Genomic DNA, 15,922 nt, shown 5'->3' with positions numbered 1-15,922 from the left:
CTCATGTTCATGAGGAGGTAGAGACCCAGAGACAGTAAGAGCCTGTCCCAACCATCCAGCCAGCAAGTCCTTCCTGAACTGGGGGCAGGTCCCCACACATTCTGTGGGACTGATTGGAGGAGGGGGAGCAGAAAGGAAAGCGTAGAAGGTCTGAAATCTTCTCACACTCTGTGTACCTTACAAGGATCCAGAAACATGTCTGGGCAGAGCTGGGGGTTGTGGGCTGGGTGAGGAGAGTGAGGCACCCATGGGCTGCATCCTCTTGTAATCCCCACTCCAGAGAGCTGAGGGCGAGCGCAGCGCTGGCCCAGGTGAGAAGAGCAATATGAGTGCGAACAAGAGAATTTGCCCTTGGTGCCTCCACTTTTCTCATCTGTAAAATGGGTATTATAATTCAGATCATCTCACAGGCCTGCAGTGAGGAACTGATGAGACCAAGTATTCACAGGCCCAGCAGTATCTCATGTGGGGCCTTGTCAACATAACACTCAGAAAATATACCTCCCCCTGGGGCCCCAGTACAGTGAGAGGTAAATTCCCTGCCTTCCTCAGGAATATGTCTTTTAGTTAATAATTACTTTGTACCTACTCTGTGCTGGGAGCTGGGCTCCAGTGATGAGCAGGTCAGCAGAAGCAGGGATCCTACTTTCACAGGTCTTTAAAAGATGTTTCTATGTTCCTATTTTCAATTGTTCAGTATTGTGTAACAGTTATATGAATCAAGTCCTGTTTACTCTTTGACTTTCAAGGCTGGTATTTTAATTTTCTTATCATATTTGAACTTCCTCTTCATACTGTTGCCTGGCAACTGGGGACATTACTGGCATCCTGGGCCCTTCTGGCTCTTGGGAAGGTCTGCTCTCTGATGACCAGGCCTTGCTACCCCAGGCTTCAGTTTCAAGAACTGGAGCGGCTTCTCCCTTTAGTCCTGGATGAGAGATACTGGCTTTGCTTCCTTCAGGATCTGTATTTTGGGACTCACCTAGAGGTCCCTCTTCCCTCAGTATTTAGCATACTATCTATCAGCCTTAAATCTGGCCAAGTTTAATTGCTGAGAAAAGATCCTTGTATGAGCAAAGTCGGGGATGGGGAGCTCCATGTAAGCTCATTACTAACTTGCTGGGTGATCGTTCCTCTCTCTGAACCTTGATTTCTCCACCTGTAAAATATCAAGGTTGGATCTATCATGCCTAGTGTATAAGTTGACTAGTAGGTTGAATTCAATTCCCTAGTCTTCTGGGTCCTTCTGGTTTCTTGGGAACCTGCTCCTGAGAGTGGTAGACCAACCCTACTATGCAATCTGTGTGTGAAAGACTGAGATCTCAGATCTGGATCTAAAGTCTGTGGCCTGCAGGCCTCTCCTTCTCTCACCCTCCTTCATGCTGTCCCTGACAGACATCACTAGCTGATGCCAGAGCTCTTCCCTACAAGAGCCTGGATGTGGCCGCAGAATTCTCAACATGGTTCTTCAGATAGTCCCTACCAGTTGATCAGTTGATTAGCAAATGAAATTGGACCCTTTTTGTCATTGTTGAATTACTATAATCTTTTGGCTCAGAAATTCTAAGGATATTCTATGTGAGATTATCTCTGTCTAGGACACCGGGTTTGAGTTGATGGGCCACTGCCTACTGATGAGAGAGAGGTCAGCAGCTTCTGAGGTCAGCAACTCCTCAGTTAATCACTTAGCTGTGAAGGTCAGGCACCCATAATGCACAGTAAGGATAGGGTCATAATGGGACCCATTAAAAACCAATTATGTGGAGTCCAGAGTATAGGAGATGTTGCTGGCTTTAGCAGAGACTCCTGGGTTCAGTCCCACTGAGTTCCATCCCCAGGCTGGAGCAGAGATCCAGGGAGCAGAGCATCATCAACTGCTTGGTGTCACCCAAGGGAAAGAGGAAAAACAGCCGGGGTGAGCTAGGGCTGTGGTTGGCAGGCAATCTTCTGCACATGGACCCTTCTCTCTAAGTGGAACTCTTTCTTAGGCCAGCTAGTGAGCAACTGAGCCAAGGAGCAGAAGGCGAGGTTGGCAAGGGAGGGAGTGGTAGGTGCGTCTTGAATGCCAGCATAATGGTTGTGGGTTTGATGGCTCTTGAGCAGGGGAAATGACATGCTGACCCCCATGCAACAGGGAAATCCTTTCTCTCACTGACCCTCAATTTCTCCATAGTAATGGGTTGGGTCTAACAGTTGAAAATGTTCTCAGGTTCTTGGGGACATGAGGTAATTTAAGCAAGAGGTAAAGAGGGAACAAAAAAGAAAAACAATGTGTGCAGTAATTGGGAGAAGAGGGCCAAAGTGGTGGGGGAGAAAGGAGGAGGTGATGATATAAAACCCCATCTACAGATCTCGTAACTGTGAACCCAGCGCTGTGCTAAGTCCCTTATAAGTAAGTAGACCACTCACCTGGCTGAAGCTTATTGTCCTAGAGTGTTTATTAATGGCTTCTCCTTTCGCTCTCAGAATTTACAGATTTAGGTAATACATTTCCCCATTAACCTATTTAATCATGCTGCTGCTGCTGCTAAGTCACTTCAGTCGTGTCCAACTCTGTGCAACCCCATAGACGGCAGCCCACCAGGCTCTGCCCTCCCTGGGATTCTCCAGGCAAGAACACTGGAGTGGGTTGCCATTTCCTTCTCCAATCATATCCTCCCCCAAAATCATATGAGGAAAATATTGTTATTGGCACTTTTCAGGTAAGGAAATCTGTACTTCAGAAAGGTCTACTAATTTATCCAGAGTCACATAGCCAATAAGTGAAAGGTTCAAAATTGCGTTGATTATCAGAACCCTGGAATGGCAGCCAGGAGTTCTTGTGCAAATATAACAATAATAATATGATTAATAACATGCACATTTACTGAGTACTTCATATATGCTTTTCTAATTATTCTGTGTGAATTATTTCATTTAATCCTCATCATCCAAGAAGGCAGCTATTATCATCACCACCATTTTCATCAGGAAACTGAAGTTCAGAAAGGGTCAGTCACTTGCCTCAGGTCACACAGCTGGCAAGTGGTAAAGTCTTTATTTAAACTCAACTGTGTGTCTCTGAAATCAGGCTCCTAACTGCTATACAGTGTGGGAAGGAAGGCTAAGAGAGGAAGGTGGGATGGAGAACAGAAGGAGGGCAGGAGAGGGAAGGAAGTCTGGAAGGAAGGGCAGGCTTTGAAATGTGACAGCTTGAGAGGGAGGGATTATGGATGGGTGGGGAAGCTGGGGCATGAGCAGGTGGAGAGGCACGGATGCTGATCCTTGAGGCCGTGCCAGGAAGCTGTGAGCATCAGCTGCTCTTATCCCAGCCACTCATCCATTCATTCTCCAACCATGTTCACTGAGCATCCACTATGCCCTGGGCCCTGAGCCAGGCTCTAATGACCCACAGAGAATAAGACCCAGACCTTGCCTTCATGGGGCTTACCTTTCAGTGGAGGAGAGAAACGTGTAAGCAAACAGCTATAATCCCACTGAAGACAGAAACATAAGTCTCAGTGAAGAAAATTCAAGCTGAGCACATGGAGGAGGTAACCGCTGGGTTTATTTTGATGGGAGCCCAGAAACCCTTCTACATATACATCTATCTCCCTGCTTTGGACTGCCCCGTAGATAGAACTCCCCTCCCCAGAGTCTATCAGTCCCCATGAGGGCTGGGGAGGACTCTCCTAGGGAAGAATTGGCTGTAACTTCAGACCTGCTGCTTTCTCCCTGTAGGGTCCTGGCCCCCATCCCTGACTATTAGCCCGCCAGGTCATGGGAGAGTAATGTTGACTAGTACAGGTGACTTAGATCATCTAAGTAGCAGCTCTGGGGACAGATCACCCAGGAATCAGGTCTGTAACCTCCTGGGTTAAGGCAAATGTAGAACTGGTGGAGGTGACAGGTCAGGACTTCTCAGTAATAGCACTATAAAATCACCAAGGGGCAACTGGAACAGGTGGGTTCTGTGGGGGTAAGGGTAAGAGTAGGGACAAGTGGGGAGAAGTTGTAAGAAAACAGACCTTGGAAAATACTTCTTAAAATCGGGGCAGCAGATGAGCCACCTCTTGGACGTATGAAGCTGGAACTATCTATGATCAAGTCTCCATTGAGAATTCGGCTGAGGGAATTGATCTGGGCAGGAAGTTGTGAGAGAGACAGTCTCTGAGATTTGAGGATAGCGATGATGGCAGTTCTTACTCATCAACCCCAAATGCAACCCACACACGCACCCCACTCCCTGTGATGAGCCTACAGATGCCCCTAGGCTGGTGGGAGCTGGTTTGGGCTGTGACAGGGAAAGAGGATGCTGAGATGGACTCCTCAGGGCTTGAACCCATGACCCAGGGTCCAGGAACACTCACCACATCCTAAGCCCTTCCCCCACCCACCAAACAGCCCTGGGGCATGCTGGAGATAATTATCACATAATAGCCTCATCCCTAGCTCCTGACTCATCTTCTGAAAAGAAAAAAAAAAAAAAGCGATTGCATTCTGTTCCAGCCTGTCCCCACAGATGAAGTGGCTTGATTTCATAGGCTGTGGCTCCAATCTGCCCTCAAGCAGGAAGCCCTTCTCTTCTCATCCCTGGGTCTCAGTTTCTGTCAATAAAATGGAAATGTGGGCTTCTTGTGGCCCTTCCAGCTTTGCTGGTATTAGATTAGACAATCTTATGTACAAGGTAAGTGGAGTTTCTTCCTGTGTCTTCAGACTAAACAGAGACCACCTGAGCTCAAATTTCTGGGGCTTGAGTGGTCTATTCTGCCCAAGAGCTACTGGACTCACTTCATATGAAGGCTTCAGTTCTACTTTCAAATGGGAGAATGGGCCAGCTTCTGGGGAAGTCCCTGGCACTAGTGTTGAGCTCCTGACTCACGGGGTTGCTGGTGAACACTGGTCCTGCACAATTCTCTCTCACTCACCACAGTGGTGCCTGCAGGAGCTCTCAAACTGGGACACATGTCAGTATGTAAGTTCCCTTCTCATGTTCAGTCATTACCCCCAAATCATGATGTCAGTCTAAGCCTGCCAGCTGAGGTCAAGTGAGAGTAGCCTTTTCTATGAGTCCCAGGCCTGAGTTTGAGATGGTAGCACCAGCTCAACTGCTCACAAGTAGAGAGCAGTTAGAAGGCTGATACCATCTAGACAAGAGAGACGTCAGGTAGCTTGGCCCAGGCTGGTGGTGGAGATGGAGACCTGTGACAAATTGGGGGCAGGTTTTAGAGGTGGTGAGTTAAAGTCACTGGCTACAGTAGTGTCTGACTCTTTTGCAACCCCATGGACGGTACCAGGCTCCTCTGTCCATGAAATTTTCCAAGCAACAATACTGGAGTGGGTTGCCATTTCCTACTTCAGGGGATCTTCCTCACCCAGGGATTGAACTCACATCTTCTATGTTTCCTACATCGCAGACAGCTTCTTTACACACTGAGCCATTGGGGTATGCAGTGGAGTGGTAAAGAATCTGTCAGCCAATGAGGAGATGCAAGAGACACAGGCTCGATCCTGGGTGAGGAAGATCCCCTGGAGAAGGAAATGGCAACCCACTATATTATTCTTGCTTGGAAAATTCTATGGACAGAGGAACTTGGCAGGCGACAGTTGATGGGGTTGCAAAAGAGTCAGGCACATCTGAGCACACACCTTTGGAGGTGGTGCCATTTGAACTTGATGGCGATTTGTATGAGGGATGTGAGAGCAAAGAGGAATCAAAGAAGATTCTTTGGTTTGGGCCTGAGCACCAGGGAAGATGGGGTGCTGTCTACCAAGATGCATGACAACATGGATTTGGGGGTCAGGGAGGAAGAAATCAAGAGTTCTGCTTTGAACACATTAGATTGGATTTGCCTAGAAGACCAGCAAACGGAGACTGCAAGTAGATGATTGAGGCATCGTTTGGATTTCAAAGAAGTCAGAGTAGAGATATAAACCTGGGCAACATCAACTGCCAACCTCAGTCAAGACAAGTTCATTTTATCAAAAAACTTCCAGTAATATTGAAACTCAAAAGGCAAGAGCTTAGGGATCTCGATTCTTTTCCTCCTGAGATCCTCCTTATAGTAAACGTACCTGAAATGTGTTTAGTTTCATATACCAAGCAGGACCTAGAGTAGCCATCTTTGCCAGGCCACACAGGTTCTGTATGCCTTACCCCAGAGAATGGGTACCTGGTGCCCAAAGACAGATATAAGGAAGCCACTTAAGGGAATTTATTCCAAATAAAATCTGTTCTAAGCTGACTTTCTCTCTCTACCTCTTGAAGTAGACAGAGCACCTCCTGCCTGGGGTCTCCCCATCACTGCAGCCCAACCATGGCTGGGGCAGAACCATCCAAAGGCTTCTTCTTGCCTATGTCTTGCTGTCAGGTTCCTCAGACATGTACATCTTGGTCTTTCCTTATGGCCTCTCCAGCACGGGGGTTTTCATGTTGCTGCAACTTATTAGATAAATAGATAGTTAAAATTCAGGGATACAAAGGTGCTTGTCTTGAGAGAAAAATAGCCAGGCAGAAGCTGTATCATGTTTACATCTTAGTGTTAGAAGCACATGTTATTCATATTTTGCCATATATATTGTCAGAATCAAAGAGAAAACATAGACTCTTCAGTGGAAGACATTTCAATCACATTATAAGAAAATCATGTAGGCTAGAATCTATTCGTGTATCATCTATAAAAATTAGTGAAGCCATCTTTGAAAAATACAGTATTCCAAACTCACCCTGTGTATTGGTCAGGGTTCTCCATAGAAAGAGGACTACAGGTGTGTGTATGTGTGTGTGTGTGTGTGCGTGAGAGAGAGAGAGAGAGATTTGCTTTAAGGAATTATTAGCTTGCATATTTAGGGGGGCTGGCAAGTCCAAAATTTGACAGGCTGAAGACTTGGAGAAGACTTTCAGTTGAAGTCCAAAGGCAGTCTGTTGGTAGAATCCCTCTGTGCTCAGGGAAGGTCAGTCTTTGTTCTATTCAAGCCGTCAACTGATTGGATGAGGCCCACCCACATAGTAGAGGATAATGTGCTTTATTTAAAGTCCATCAATGTAAAAGTTAACCCCATCCAAAAAAACACCTTCACAGAAACATCTAGAATAATGTTTGACTAAATATCTGAGCACCACAGCCCAGCCAAGTTGATACATAAAATTAACCATCACATCATGTAACAGGAGGAGGAACAAAACGGACATTTAATGAGCGCCACCTATGTATTGAGTTCTGGTCACATTTCATCTTATTCAACCTCATTATTGAATTGAGACAAATCAATTATCATACCCATTTTATGGAAGAAAGAAGTTAACCCATCCTGAAGGACACACAGTAAGCGAGTGCATACCTATGATTTTAACCCAAGTCTTAGTGAATCTAAGATTTGCTACTCTAGGACTCAGAAATGGGAAAATGGGAGAGGGGCAGGGAATAGGTTCCTTGGTTTCTCTCCACATGGGCTTCTCCAAGGGCCATTTGGTCTTCTTAATGGCGTGGTCATTAAATTCCAAGATCAAGGGAACTCGAGGGATCCGTGCAGAAGCTATATCAACTTTTATGATCTAGCCTTGGAAGCCCGCATGATGTAACTCTACTTTAGCCACTAGTCCTCCCATATTCAGGAGGAGAGAGTATATATCCCACTTCTTGATGAGAAGAGGATCAACGTCATCTTATAAAGAGTATGCGGAATGGGAGATAATACTTGGAAACAATCTGTCACTTCCCTAACCAAAAAGTTAAATGAAGATCCTAGAGTCTTTAAAAAGCCAAGCACTTTAGTTGGGTCTCTCCAGACCTTGGCCCAGACGAGCCACCACTCTGATTTGCATGGTCCAAGACCATGTTGTGTTTTGGAGTCTGGGTCTTCTGGATTTGTGATTCCTGTGGGGTCAAAGGTAAAGGAAACTTAGCCTAGACTCAGAAGCCAGATTTCCAGCTCCATCACTAATAAGCTGTGTGACTATGAGCCTCAGTTATAATAATAATAATACCTCTCCCATAAGTTTGATGAAGATTAAATCAGCTAATATTTACAAAACATTTAGAAAAGTGCTTGGTTCATGGAAAATTTTAGCAAATAAAAGCTACTCAATAGTCTAGTCAACAATTACTGAGCTGGAGAGGGAGGTGGGAGGGGGGTTCAGGATGGGGAACACATGTAAACCCATGGCTGATTCATGTCAGTGTATGGCAAAAACCACCACAATATTGTAAAATAATTAGCCCCCAACTAAAATAAATAAATTTATTAAAAAAAATTAAAAAAAAAACAATTACTGAGCATTTACTATATGCTAGGCACCAAATAAAATAAAGTCAAAAGTCCTGTGGCAGGTGCTCTTCAGCAGAGAATACTTGATATTACTTCAATGCTCCCCAACTGTGGCAGATGGTGTTTACAGGATGGTCATATCCATGTACCTCTGTATGGCAGAGGTGTCAATGTGCAACTCCTAAGGTGAGGTTATAAAGGAGATTGCAGCTTCCACCTTGGTTTCTTGGACACTTGAAGCAGGTGTCATGCCGTGGGGACACTCTGTGGTGCCATGGAGAAACCCATGTGGAAAGGAGGCAAAGTCCCCAGCCTACGTCCGGCACCAGTTTCCCAGCCATGTGAGGGAGCTACTGTCGAAGTGGCTCCTCTGGCCCCAGTCAAGCCTTCAGATGAATGTAGCCCTGGCTGACATGGGATTGCATCTGCACAAGGGACTCTAAGCAAGAACTGGCCACCTGAGCCTATCCTGAATCCCTGACCCACAGAAACCATGACAGGTAATACATGGTTATTGTTTTCAAGGGCTGCTGAGATTTATTAAGCAGCAGCAGATATTGAAAACATCAACTCTCTTGTCCCTAATACCCTCTTATTATTATAAATATTTTAGAATGTCCCTTCATTGTCCTGAAGTTAAATTGATGAATATTACCTTCCTCACACATCACTTTTCAAAAAATTATATCCTAACTATAAAAGGTAAATAAAAGGAAATGGATTTCTAGTTATTTAAATGCTTGTTGACACTTTACCAGAAGACAAGAGATGGTCAGAGGCCACTTTGTGTGTTGGAGCACCATGGACCCAACAGCAACAAGTTAGACTCACCTCTGTGGCCTGAGGTGGGGATTCAATGCACATAGCACTGACATTTGTGTCAAGACTTTCCAAAATTAGAATGAAGAACTTGGGAAAGTTCCAAAGAATATAAAGAGCAATTTCCAGTTGATACAATAGTTGCATTCTAATGAATTCAGCAGATTTTAAACCAAAACTTACTTAATATATACATGGAAAACAGAGTTGGATTTTGGGCTCAGATATTAATAAACAGGTTTCTCCATATGTATATCCAGCGAGGCAGTTGAATGATGCATGGGACTCGCAATGACTATCCTAGCCTTGGCATTTCAGGTGTCTGACATCCTGTCTCTCTTCACTAAAAGCCATCATTGCAAAAATCAAACAAAGTTCATCCAAATATCCAAAAATCTCCCATAGTCAGTGCCACTCCCTTGAACTACCTGCACTAGAAATGGCTCTTGATAAAGAGGATTAAACTTAAGCTGCTTCTAGAGCAAGGCCCCATCTTTCTTTAGCAATGTTCCCTGTGCCACTGCTGCCAAATGTCAGAGCTAGAGGAGGACTCTTCTCTCAGAAGTGCTCAGTCTATGAGATCCTGGGCTCTAGACCAAGACTGCAATTGCAAACTCATGAAGAGATTCTTCAGATTTCAATGCCCAAGAAACTCTTTGGATTCATTAAAGAAGGGGCCCAGAGAGCAGGATTGGTCCCACTTCCCAGGTCTCCAATGTGTAGCCACGTTTGAAATCTAAGTAGAGGGAGCCCAGGATGTAGAAGGTGACTGTGGCAGGACACACTAAGTGTTTGCCAAACAGCAGAAGGCACCCATCGTGGGCCATGAGTCAAATAGGCAGCAAAATCAACTTTTTAAAAGGACATAAAATCAAAAGAGAAAAGCAGCCATGGACTGCAAGAACCAGCCTAGCATGTTAGCCAGGCTTCAGTGAAGTTGGGAGGTGGCCATGGTGTTCTCTGTTGAACATGAGCAATTTCAGAGAACACCAACACCACCAATGTAATGCGGCCGTGACTGGTCAAGACAAAAAAGAGCACTCCATAATCTGTGTGAACCTAGACAAAAGCACGAACGTTGTCCACACCCTAGAATGAGTAAACACCCTGTATTCTGGCTAATGAAAGCTGCCACTCCACCACTGACAGCTTCAGCCTCCATTCGTCCCTCCCACCTTCTACATAAGGATAATTAAGATAAACATAGACTTGTCTTGCTTCCTGACAGCATCCAGTCCAGATCAAAGCCCTGCTTCCTTCAACTCTCACCAAAACCACCTAAAAACAGCCCAAATCCCACAATAAGCCCCCTTGAGGACCCCCTTCCTGAGGCGCTTCCTGGTTCCCCAGGGGGTTGGAGCTTTCTCACTGCCACGAGACTAGTTCAACTTCTACTGTGTCCCTGGTGGTCTGTGGCTCAAGAGCTTTGACAGAAAAGGACATAAAATTTCAGCATTCATTACTCATCGTAATAAATAAGGGAAAATATCAGTGAAACTTCCAATTTATCTATATCTGAACGTGTTTATATGTTTGCAGGCACTAGGGCAACAGGTAACACTATTTCTTCATTGGGTCATGAAGGAAACAGTGTGAAAGCCAGTGGACCAGTGGTCAAAAGTAGGAAACCAGCTCACAGACTCAACTCTGGCCCAAGCCTGATTGTGTGCCCTTTGGAAAGTGGCTTCACTTCCCTTGGCCCCGGTATCTACATTCATCCCAGACATGTTCGTTGAGTACCTTCCAGAGATGAGCACACTCTGCCTTCTCGTTTCAGCTCTCAGACAAGTGGCTTTCACGGTCTATCTGATGCTATGTAATTTGCATTTTTGCCCCTTTTGTTGCTGATTTTTGCTGTTTAAAATGATTCCAAGTTTAGCTCTGAAGTGCTGTCCAGTATTCCTAAGCACAGGACGTTGTGACATGCCTTATGGAGAAAATACATGTGTTGGATAAGCTTTGTTCTGGCATTAATTCCAGTGCTGTTGTCCATGAGTTCAATATTAATGAATCAACAATTTACTAAATAAGGTGTCTTTAAACAGAAACACATAAAACAAGGTTATGTTTTGTTCAGTTGATGAAAAAGTTGTGACCAGAGGCTCACAGGAACCAAGCCCTGTATTTTCGCCCAGGGAACAATGGTTCAGTACTGGCTAGTTCAGAGCTTAGCCCAGTGGACATCAACTTAGACTTAGTTAGTTCATGAGCACTATAGAACAACTGAGAATAACTACTTCTGGTACATAGTTTACCAGAAACTACTGTACCCGGTAAATAGTGACTCCAAGAGCAAATGACAGGCAGGATGAAGCTGTCGGAAGGTGAGCCAGGCGTGAATGGGAAATGTTCGAGAGCTGGGTCCCATCTCCATCTCTTTGTGCTCTCCCTGCCCAGGGATCAGAGTCACCGAGGTGGACTGGCAGCGGCTGAGCAACGGCACTGCACACCACACTCAGGAGTACCCCGGCTCTGAGCTGGTGGTCCGCAGGGGCCAGAGGTTCACCTTCACATTGGAGCTGAACAGACCCCTGGAGAGCAAGGAGACCCTCATCTTCACCGTGGAGACAGGTACTTGACTGGTCAGTGCATTCTGCTGCTAATCTGCAGTCTTAAAGATGGGTCTGGTGACCAGCAACCTGAAACCCTGTGGTCATCAGCCCAGACTTTGCGGAAAACAAGTCCCTGTAGGTTTGAGCTTTCTGGATGTGGTTGGAAGGTGCTGCCATCAGACAGTAGGACAGGTGAGAGGACAACTCTGGAATTCAATGCACACCAAGAAACCCAGGGTTCTGGGAGGGTATGGAAGTTCCTCAAGCACTCTTTGGTTTCAGAGAGGCTTGTCCCTTCCTTCTCGATTCAGGAATTGGGCAGGAGTCAGGACAGCTGAGGTGGACTCCATTCTGCCACTGGCCCTCCTGTGTCTTGGTCAGGTCCTTCCCCACAGCAGTGTCCAGCAGTTCAGGTGCTGAAGGTTGGCCTTCCAGGCCTGTGGCTTTTCCATTTCTCCAGAGCTGAGCTTCCTGGAGCCGGCTGGCTCTCTTGATTCCCTCTCCTCTCTGCCAGGACCCCAGGCTTCTGAAGCCCTCCGCACCAAAGCCGTATTCCAGACGTCAGAGCTGGAGCGGGGTGACACCTGGATGGCAGTGAAGGAGGCTCAGACAGAGAACATCACGACCTTCAGCCTTGCCAGCCCTCCCAATGCCATCATTGGCCGTTACCAGCTGAGTGCCAGGGTTTCCTCTCGCCGCAAACACAGTGACCGGAAGCTGGGCGAGTTTGTTCTCCTTTTCAACCCATGGTGCCCAGGTAGGAGCTCCTGAGCCTGAGGCTGAGGTTTACCCAGAAACTGTCCTTCAGGAAAATCTGGGAGGCAGGTTAAGGGGCAAGGAGATGAGTGCTAAGGCCTGGCAAGAGCCTGGGGCCCAGATGGGGGCAGGCCTTGGCAGAGGAAGCTGGTAGCAGATGCTCCAAAGCTGTCATGCCAGAGGGACAGGAATTAGCGCGTGGAGGCCAGGGGCAAAGATGGGGCTTAATGGCAGGAAAGACCTAAAAGTGGGTAAGTACCAGGCTTTAGCCATCAGACAGCCTTGGTTTAGTCCCAGCTTTGCTGAGTTGCTGCCCTCTGTGAGTCTCAGCTTCTTCATCCGTAATATGGGAATAATAAGAGTGTCTACCTACTAGGGTTATGGTGAGAATCCATAGAGCTAATGCTTGTAGTGGGCTTCCCTGGTGGCTCAGACAGTAAAGCGTCTGCCCGCAATGCAGGAGACCCGGATTCAATTCCTGGGTCAGGAAGATCCCCTGCAGAAGGAAATGGCAATCCACTCCAGTATTCATGCCTGGAAAATCCCATGGACCGAGGAGCCTGGTGGGCTACCATCCATGGGGTCGCAAAGAGTCGGACATGACTCAGCGACTTCACTTAATGCTTGTAGTATGCAAGGTACATCATAAGGAGTACTGGGGTCAGTACTCTTATTAAGGGTTAAGTCAGTAAGCAGTAACTTGAATGACAATTCTTATTAATATTTAATCGGCATTAAGTCGGGTTATCCAAAGACATCAGGACTCCTAAATTCCTTCCATCTGGGCCTGGGGTGGGGTTGGTCCCTGCCTGAGGAAAGACCAGCCAGGTGGAGTAGGGCCTGGCCGGGGGGCAGCCTAGGAGCCGGCAAGCCCCTCTTGCCCCTTCCTGCTCCAGCTGCCTCTAGGCACCATCCTGCAGCTGATGCCTGATGTAGCCCCTTCCCCTGGCCGGTGAGTCCCGGGCTCCACCTTCCCATCCCTCATGCCAGGCCTGACCACTGCCTTTCAGAGGATGATGTGTTCCTGGACTCAGAGGAAGAGAGACAAGAGTATGTGCTCAATGACAGCGGGATCATCTTCCGGGGCGTGGAGAAGCGCATCCGAGCCCAAGGCTGGAACTTCGGGCAGGTCTCCAGGGGCCCAGACCAGAAGGGGGGTGAGAAGCACAAGAGGCAGAAGAGGGGCTGGGGACATGAGAAAAGGCAGTGCAGGAGCCCTTCTGTGTGTCCTCTTCTTCCCAAGACGTACAACTAGACCAACTCTCAGACCAAGCCCACTTATCCAATCTCTACTATTAGTTGTACCAGGGCCTGCACTGGGTCCTTGGGAAGGGTAGGTACATTGGGTACACATAAATAGCTTAGATCAGGGGCTCTCAATCTTGAGTGTGGACTGGAAGGACACGGAGGGCTCATTAAAACATACAGGTGGCTGGGATCCATGTGCCTTCCCAACAAGTTGCTGATTCATTAGGTCTGATGTGGCCTGAGAGTTTGTATTCCTAACCAAGTCACCAGGTGCTGCTGCTGCTGGTCTGGGACCACTCTTCAAGAGCCACTGGCTTAGATAAACAGTTACAATGCAAGGTGCAATGTTGTGGGTGGGGGTGGTACGGTCAGAATGGTATAGATGGCAGTAGAAAGAATTTAAAAGACTGTCAAGGAAAACCACCTCAGGGAGTACAGAAGACTTCAGATATTGGAGTTGGGTCCCCAAAGTCAGGCAGGATCTGGACAGGCAGAGGAAGAGCGGATAGAGCAGTGGAGGAGGGGAGTCAGGGAGGAGCAGAGGTTCTGTGGAGGAGCTCTGTCTGCCAGAGATCCAGGCAAGTAGAGAACCTTGACTCTCAGGCTGAGTGGCAGGGGTTGAAAGCATTGAGGGTTCAGGGACTGGGCAGGGATGACATTCTAGAAGGTTTTTTTTTTTTTTTTCTAGAAGGTTTAATTCCATCTAAGGGGCAACGCCATCTCAACATGTGGGAAAATCAGCCCAGGGTTCCCAGACCTTCCAAATTTTCAAAGACCAGAAACCTTAATTTATATGTGAAAAATCTCCCAGTTCTTAAATGTTATCAACTAACTCAAGTGTATTTTAAAAAATCATGGGGAAGAAGGTGATTAAGGCTGAGCATCTGGTTCCTGGTAGCTCTTTGAGGGAGGGTTTTTGAGACTTGGGGGTCCTCTGTGGTGTCCCTGGAGTGGGGTGAGGGGCAGGAAGTGTAGGCAAGCTCCCTTGCACAACACAAATGACTGGGGGAGGTTGTGAGAGGGTCTGAAGTGTGAGTGTGACTCTGACCTCTAAGAGCAGCCTCTCTGGGGACAGTTTGAGGAGGACATCCTGAACATCTGCCTCGCCATCCTGGACCGAACCCCTAGTTACCAAGATGACCCAGCCACCGACGTGTCCCACCGCCATGACCCCATCTACGTTACCAGAGCCATCAGCGCCATGGTGAGGAGCCCTGCCACCCCTGCATGCTCTCTCCTCTGTAGATCCCCAGGCCAAACCCCAGGAACAACCCTAAGATTTTTCCCATCACCTCTTGTTTTAATTCTCTCTTGTTGCATAAAAAACCATCCCAAAACTCAGTGGTGTAAAACAGCCATTTACTATGCTGACAATTTTGCAAATCAGCAATTTTGGCAGGGCACTGGGAAGACAGAACATCTCTGTTCCAAGATGCTTCAGCTGGGGTGTCTGAATGCTTGAAGATGTCTGGGATGGTTTGTGGGGACTATATATCTAGGGCATTGGTTCCAGCAGTCAATTTCCTTGCTTCTCTTCCATGCTATGTCTGCTGGAGCTGGAATGCCCAGGTGCTTGCTCACTGTCATGTCTGGCCCCTGGACTGGGATGGTTGCGTGAGCTGGGGCTAGCCAGTCATCACTCTGTCTGTCCATGTAGAGCCTCCATGTGACTAGGTTGGGCTTCCTCACAGCATGGCAGTCTCAGGGTAATCAGACAAAGCAGCTGGTGCCTCCCCAAGCAATTATTCTAAAAAAAAGAAGTAGAAGCTACCAGTCTCATTAAACCTAGGCCTGGGAACAGGCGCAGCATCACTTCCACCATGGTCCTTGGTCAAAGCAGTCACAGGCCAGCCCAGATTCAGGGAGAGGGTACATGGAACCACCTTGCTGTGGGAAGAGTGCCATCTTTAATCTGTTACAGGCCAGTGCTTCCTCCTCAGAAGGTAGCCACAGGGCCTACTAACTCTTTCTATAGCAAGTAGCTATTAAAGTCAGTGCCTGGGTATCTGTGATTCCAAAAACAGATAAAACTGTTTTTTTCATATTTGATATTCTCAGTTCCTCAAGATTCCAGAGAGATGTTGGAGCATAGAAAATCAAAAGCAGTGACCAGTCCCAAACAGTAGAGCATTACAAGCCTGTGGGATTTGACAGGCTCCCAAGTCAAAGTCCTGAACTCGCAGGTCACCTCTTTCTAACTTTCTGTGCAATTTGAGCAAGTTCCCTAACCTTTATGCATCTCAGTTTCTTCATCTGAAAAAAAGTAAGATAATAGAATTTACATCATAGGTTTAAAAGAT

General features: G+C 47.0%; 1 protein-coding gene across 2 annotated transcripts in view; it reads left to right on the top strand.

Annotated features, from left to right (window-relative positions):
- The first annotated feature begins 1,798 nt into the window (after positions 1-1,798).
- The window catches only part of TGM6 (transglutaminase 6), a 36,982-nt gene continuing 22,858 nt past the window's right edge, over positions 1,799-15,922 (top strand). Inside the window, exons 1-5 of one of the 2 annotated variants that reach the window (XM_081559064.1) lie at positions 1,799-1,915; positions 11,464-11,637; positions 12,133-12,375; positions 13,385-13,531; positions 14,698-14,826. In XM_081559064.1, the coding sequence (XP_081415190.1) occupies positions 13,388-13,531; positions 14,698-14,826 (273 nt within the window). In that variant the 5' untranslated portion in view covers positions 1,799-1,915; positions 11,464-11,637; positions 12,133-12,375; positions 13,385-13,387. The remainder of the gene's footprint in view (positions 1,916-11,463; positions 11,638-12,132; positions 12,376-13,384; positions 13,532-14,697; positions 14,827-15,922) is intronic. The other variant, XM_081559063.1, reaches the window with a different exon arrangement.

This window comes from Giraffa tippelskirchi, chromosome 13 (genome assembly GCF_054371585.1).
Source record: "Giraffa tippelskirchi isolate mGirTip1 chromosome 13, T2T-mGirTip1v1.2.pri, whole genome shotgun sequence".
Taxonomy (NCBI): Eukaryota; Metazoa; Chordata; class Mammalia; order Artiodactyla; family Giraffidae; genus Giraffa; species Giraffa tippelskirchi.
This window is presented reverse-complemented; position numbering and strand designations above follow the sequence as displayed.